This window comes from Mycetomoellerius zeteki, unplaced genomic scaffold (assembly GCF_001594055.1).
Source record: "Mycetomoellerius zeteki isolate Tzet28-1 unplaced genomic scaffold, Tzet1.0 scaffold821, whole genome shotgun sequence".
NCBI classification, from domain to species: Eukaryota; Metazoa; Arthropoda; class Insecta; order Hymenoptera; family Formicidae; genus Mycetomoellerius; species Mycetomoellerius zeteki.
Genome location: NW_017257853.1, coordinates 448,219 through 455,050, shown reverse-complemented (window position 1 = coordinate 455,050; position 6,832 = coordinate 448,219). Strand labels below are relative to the sequence as shown.

The 6,832-nt window shown below is 43.8% G+C and overlaps 1 protein-coding gene across 1 annotated transcript; it reads left to right on the top strand.

The window, feature by feature from the left end:
• Positions 1 to 1,539: 1,539 nt before the first annotated feature.
• Positions 1,540 to 6,313, top strand: LOC108729989 (insulin-like growth factor-binding protein complex acid labile subunit). The gene has a single exon (XM_018459419.1). It carries the CDS (start codon positions 1,809 to 1,811, stop codon positions 4,500 to 4,502), a length of 2,694 nt encoding a protein of 897 aa, XP_018314921.1. The 5' UTR covers positions 1,540 to 1,808; the 3' UTR covers positions 4,503 to 6,313.
• Positions 6,314 to 6,832: the final 519 nt, after the last annotated feature.

The window sequence follows — 6,832 nt, the reverse complement described above, 5'->3', positions numbered from 1 at the left end:
GGTCCAGCAAGTAATACGATAGTGCCGCAGGGATTACGGACAGAGAGATACGAATTTATAGAACCCGAAAACGTTCGTGTTCTCAGCGAACTAGACGCTGAATACTTGCACGCATGTTGCACATCAAATACATATATATGTATATATACACGTATGTATATCACACACGTGAGGAACATGTATGTAAATATATAGGAATATGTTATGTACATTTGCCCTCTTTCATTAGGGATATCAGATATATAATCAAGTCGCTGCGGTCGTATCAATATTCAGAGAACGTCAGAAATATTCGCGAAAAATGCACTGGTAATTAAAGTTGTCAGCAAGAAAATACGATCGTATTACATACATTATGATGTAAAGACGATGTTGCATTGTGCAACAATATCAGCAAAAAAAGCTTGAACTTTTATCCTTTAAAATAATGAAAAAATAATTTGAGAAGGATGAAAGTGGAAAAAAAATAACGGATAGATGTCATATCATATAATAATAACATAGCTTTAGGACATATATGGAATACGTGCGAAGAGATATTATCCGACCTTTTACCTTATTCCGTGAGAACTGCATCTTTGCACCCCCGTAACCTCGGCACGCGAATCGAATCTAAGAAAGCCCACCAGCGGCTGAAACTCATGAAACTGCCGGCGAAGTTTTAGTTGGATTAGTAACTTAGTGCGTGCTTATTGTCTTAACGAGTATCTATAATATTTCCGGGAACGTGATCTTCGTGGTTGTTCCAAGGATGAGGGTAAACCACATGCACTAGCCACTTGGCTAATTGTGTTGCATTAAATATTCAAGCAAACAGCAAGATAGAACGCAACCACTCTAATTTGTGTAGTAATTTGACATACTATTTTACGATATATACGAAAATAATAAAATATCAACAGACATTTGATACAATATTTAACCATTCAAAAAATTTATAAAATAAATAAATAAAAAATTGTATGTTTTTAACAAAAGCTTGCTTCATTTGTGGCTTCATTAACGATGCTAATAGCGATACTTGTAAAATTGTTGCAATTTAAAAAGGGATAATTGGTCAAAATGGAGCCGAATGGAATGGAGTAGTATAAAGGAAGATGAGGAAAGTTCGCAGCAGCTAGTCGGCCGGTAGCAAGGGTAGTTGGTGAAATCGTAGGATACCGGCTCTACGCGTCACTACGCTGTCAGAGGACGCAAGCGCGCTCGTGCCCCTTATCGAGTTCGAGAGCAAAAGCGACGGCTGCTGGTAGTGGTGGCGATGGCGGTGGTTGTAGTAGTGGTGTTAGTGCTGTATATGGACCGGTATATAGGGGGAAGATACGGCGGAAGGGTGGAATGGTTGTAGGTGGCGGCACACAGCCGAGTCCGGAGACAGAGGGGGTCGGTGTTGAGGGTGAAAGCGCGAGAGGGAGAGAAGCCGAAGGGAGGGTAGGAAGACGAAACGCGGGGTAGAGGAGAAAAGAGAAGAGGAACGATGTGGGGGTGGCGGGTGCAGCTACGAGTCGGGCGCCGCAGTGTTTGTCAGTCCTTCGTATGGACATCACGTTCGACGAGACTGATAGTACCCGCCGGTATCCGTATATAAGCCGTAATAACATTTTTGGCGGCATCCATCATCATCGATAGCCACCAACGTCGATCGCGCGTCAATTCAGCTCCGTAGATGAACCCGCGGCTGCGGCACGCGCATCCGCGATCCCTGATACCGTCGTTTCGCGCGTTTCGTCATTCTGTCCACGAGCGGATGAACGGCGCGGCGAGATCCTTACGGACAGTGGACGAGATGTGAAGACGTCGTCTTGGAAGCGATGTGGCTTCCGTTGGTGCTGCTCGCCTTGATGGCGAGCGGTTCCGCCTGTCCGTATTTCTGTGAGTGTCACCAGAATGAGGTTGAGAAAAACGACGCGTCAACTTTGTTGGACGTGACATGTCGCGAACGCGTACCCGGTCTGTCGGAGTTACCCGCGGTAGTGAGAAGTTTGTCGGTGGACAGCGCCGAGGGACCGGACGTTGATATCCTCCTGGATGAGCTGGAAGCCGCCGATTTAGTGAACGATCTCGGGATGAACGATGCTTCGGATAATCTCAAAACGTGTACAACAGAGATTCTACCGTATTTGGTCGAATTTACAGTGACAAATTGTTCGTTGGTGTCGTTGAATGCGTCGTGGCACGGTCTCGAGCGCTTGAGGTCATTAAATTTGTCGTGCAACAACTTGCCACGAATAAGAGACGTGCTGGTGATCCGCGCGACGAATCTAAGCGAGCTGGCGTGCCTAGATCTATCGAACAATTCGTTGATGGACATCAGTGTCAATTCTTTCAGGACGCTCGTCAGACTCGTGCGACTGAGTTTACGTAAAAACGCGATTAGTACAGTAGACGAGGGCGCGTTTCGCGGTCTTGATCGACTGGAACTTCTCGATCTATCGGACAACAGGTTGGCGGACTTGCCGGATAGCGCACTCACGCCACTATACTCCTTGCAGAAACTCGATCTCAGCGGTAACCAGCTGCAAGTCCTGGGCGCCAGGTGGTTCGAAAGTCTCGACAGATTGAGGGAACTCGATGTTTCGCGAAATGGATTAGCCAGAGCGGCTTCGGGAACGCTGCAACCGTTATCGGGATTATCTATTCTAAGACTAGCGGAAAATCCGCTAAAAGAGAGAGATGTATCTCTATTATTGGGTACTGGAAGGAGATTGGAGACGGTAGACGCGTCCCGCACTGGATTAGCGCGAGTTCCAGCCGCTTTAACGAGATCGGTCAGAGCACTTAGACTCGCTGGTAACAGACTGACTACCATTCGCAGCGGTGACTTGGATAGCTATCCTCTGTTACGTATGTTGGACATTGCCGATAACCATTTGATGGATATCGAGAATGACGCTTTGGGACGACTGGAGGTTTTGGAAGAACTCGATCTATCAGGAAATGTACTTTCGAAGATACCGGGTAGTTTACCGAGCAGTCTCGTGATGCTTAAACTGCAGCGAAACATCATAACCGCATTGAAACTCGATGATCTCAATGGTCTATACAATCTGCGATCGTTAATGTTGAACGATAATGCCATCAGTGAAATCGATGTGGGCGCGCTCGGTCAACTGCCTTTGCTCGCCGAACTGGATTTATCCAATAATCCTATCAAAGTGTTATCAACTAATACTCTAAGTGGACCGAGTGATCTGACGAAGCTCCGAATGTCAGGACTAACGGCGCTTCAACGACATCAGGAAGAACAAAGCGATATGGCGTTTCCGGTACCGACTCCAGAACATTTGGTAATGTTAGATGTGTCGCGTAGTCCGGTTCTTGCTAGGCAGTTACTGGCGGATGATGCTGCACTATCTGCCTGCAAAAGTCTGATAGAGCTGAACCTCTCGGCGACCAACATCAGCACCGTCAGATCCGATGTCGCGTACATGTTGCCGCAGCTGCGCGTTCTTAGACTCGGTAAGAACAATTGGAACTGTACGGAAGATCTCTACTGGTTGGGCGAGTGGATCAGACAACATCGCGAACCGAATCAACAATACCAAACAGCGCGATGTTCAAATCCGCGGAAATTAGCGGGATTATTTTTGCACGAACTGCCATCGCCGTCAAATTTCGTTTCCACGACCGCGGCTGCAAGCACCTCGGTTACCTTATCTGTCGTCTTCACGCTCGAACATACGTCGAATACTGATCAGCCAAACGTCACGGTGTCTTCCAATATCGAAGATGCGAATTCTGATAGTAACGTCACGGATCTTCTCACGCTATCTTCCGTAAACGCGAAAACCGAATCAAAAATGGTAGCTGACTCAGATTTTCTCTCCAACTCGGAAACCGTCACCGCAACGGCGTCATTGAAAAAAATACCGCGAGTCTACGAGGCGCCAACATCTTTCCGTAACGTAACGTCGTCAATCACGATGCGGACGAACGGAGAACCGGATCGAAAGAGCGATAAAACAAATCGTATCTCGATGGATCAGAATTTAATCAAGCACATCGTCGTCCCAGCCTCTCGAACACCGAGCGACCCCAAGCTATCCATTATGAGAATAGAAGACGCGGAGTCGCGTTCGCAAACTTTCGATAACCGGGCCGATGGTGGGGCGCGAAAAAACGGTAAGATGAGGAAAGTTGCCGCGTCAGGCGTCGGCGAAATCTTTTCGTCGGGGTCTTCGAACGTGGGAAGGAAAACGATCGAGAAGCACTCGAGCAGCATGAGTAATATGACGAAGGCAAACGCAGTGTTGGAGGAGCGCGACTCGAAAACGATAGCGGAAGAATTGAACAGTCGAGTGACCGATTCCGGTGCTAGAGTATCGGAAGCTTTATCTGCAGGTGCCCATCCCGGAATGTTGGTGTTAGTCGGTGCGGCCCTTGGCGCCGTCGCGGCGCTGACCGTCGTACTCTCACGAAGAGCAACGGTCCATCGGACCGACAGGTATCATCGTCACGAGAATATCGAAGTGCACACTCTCACGCCTACTGCGGAGCTTTGGTGACCAGAATCGGAACACGTCCGATTGTTCGAGAGAGACAGGCGACTGGACATTGAGAACCGTGACCGAGAACCATCGATGCTGCCTCAACAATCGACGAGTCCACGATTGATCGATGTGTGTTTGAGGAAGATTCTCAAGTAATCTACAGTATCGGCGCGCATCTTATTATTACATCGAGATCTAAATGGATATACCAAGGAGACGTACAATAACTAAAGTATTAATCAGAAAGTTGGGAGGATCCTCCTGACTGTGGAAGCCACGGGGAAAGGACGAGCGACTAAACGTCGAAGTTGGGAACGAGATATTCCGAGCTAATCCGTATCGCTTCGGAAGCCAATACGTCGCGGATTACTAGGGGGCAATATCGGAAAAAATAAGAAATTATTCGAACGTGACATAAAACTTCTACAATCTGAATAGAACAAAAGGAAGATGGACAACTGTCGTGAAATTATCATGATTATCGTAAATCTGCAATACAATAATTAGAAACAGATATTGACATAAATTCTATCAGATCTAAAGTTTACAGATATAAACAAGTGTTACTTATAAAATCAATCTCTATAATCACGTATCTGGCTTATCGAGTTTCTTTGAAAATCGCGTGTGGCTCAATATGTAAAGTCATCCAGATGTCGATAACGGTACAGTATCTACTCGATGGAAAGAATACTCGACGACACTGTTCAAACTCCATCAACGGCGGAGATGTAGACGTCAAGTACTGTAACCAAGACGTTAAAAGCATGAGCGAGAATCACCGCGTTATTTCATATAAATTTTGACGTATACAAACACATCTGGTGCTGCACATGTCGTCCGTCGGGAAATACTGGACGCGTACTACGAAAGAAAAACTCGAGGGAAAAGACTGTAAAAAAATTCGGCACTATTTCGACATACATCGCGGTGGATCAGCATCGCGCAAAACCTCAATCTCCTTCGTAATAAGCACTAATTGTAGGAGGGAAAGTACGAACAAAAATTATATACGGAGTTATTCGCGTGAGAGAACTCTAACCCGTCAAAACCCTCGAGATTGGGTTTGATGTCTTCTGATTTAGGTATCGCACATATGCAATCATTGTAGCGTGTCATAATCGAGTGGCAATAACCACAAGCGAGCGGATTTAATAATTTAGCTGATTGACTTGGAATCAGACCGATAAAATGGACACAGTGACAATAATAATGGTTACACGCCGCGTCTCAAGAGCTTGACTCTTCGCGGTACGCTCAATTCCTGAGGAGACTATATATTGTGACTGAAATGAAGTGCGAGTGTAATAAAAGTAGGAAGAGAGCATAAGGCTAGCAAAAGATAGAAAAACATGGACGTGGTAGAAAAGCAGGTAGGGCAACGCCGAAATGCAGAATGTAGGAGATGAAAAATTCGCGGTGGCAAATAGTATGCTTGAATGATAAAACCAGACGGGAAGCCAGAGAGAGTGTTAAACGGAAGAATTTTTATCGAATGGCATGTGCATGTGTGAGAGATAGAGAGAATCGAGCGTAAGAGAAAAAGAGAGAAGGGAGATTAATTCGAGAAATCGTTCGTGAATGCAGCAAAACGGGATGTACAGAAATATTGCTTCCGTACTTAATTCCACTAAGCTTGATGAGATGTCAAGACTTCTCAACAAATACAAAAATGAAAGAAAGGATGCTTGTGAGAGAAAAAGAGAAAGAGAGTATGTGTGTGTGTGAGAGAGAGCAGATAGACAAAAATAGCGAAGAGGCTAAATATTATCTTTCTTAAAATAACCAGTGTCAAAGTACCGCTATAATAATAAACCAATGTACAAAGATCCATGTTCGTCCATCTTTTTTTCTCTTTACCTACGTCATATTATTGTCTCCTTTATTTTTTGTGTAAATATTTCGAATATATATATATATTTATTTCATAACAAATAGTAGTAGAATATTCATATATATACGTAAATGTTATTAAAAAATTATTTTAAAAAAAATACACATTTTACTTTATAGAATTATTAATATGTACACGAATATTAAAAAATACATATAATATACGATTTCTTTTCTATTCTAAATAAAATAAACAATTTTTTAAAAACAATTTTGTAGTATACAAATTTGAGTATGTTAGACTCGTATTTTCATGTTAGTTTGATTATACAACTCAGATAACTCTTGTCAGAGTTTAATAATAAAAAATGGATATTAAAGAAATTTATATTTTGCAGGAAATATCAACATATTGAATAGGTAAGTAAATTGATATTGTGTTATATATAGATGCATGTACATATTACTATTGTATAACGTGCCTAAAACTGTTAGTGTTGCCAAAAATGCTT

Coding starts and splice junctions, on each gene's coding strand:
- LOC108729989 (XM_018459419.1), top strand. CDS start 1,809: ATGTGGCTTCCGTTGGTGCTGCTCGCCTTGATGGCGAGCGGTTCCGCC.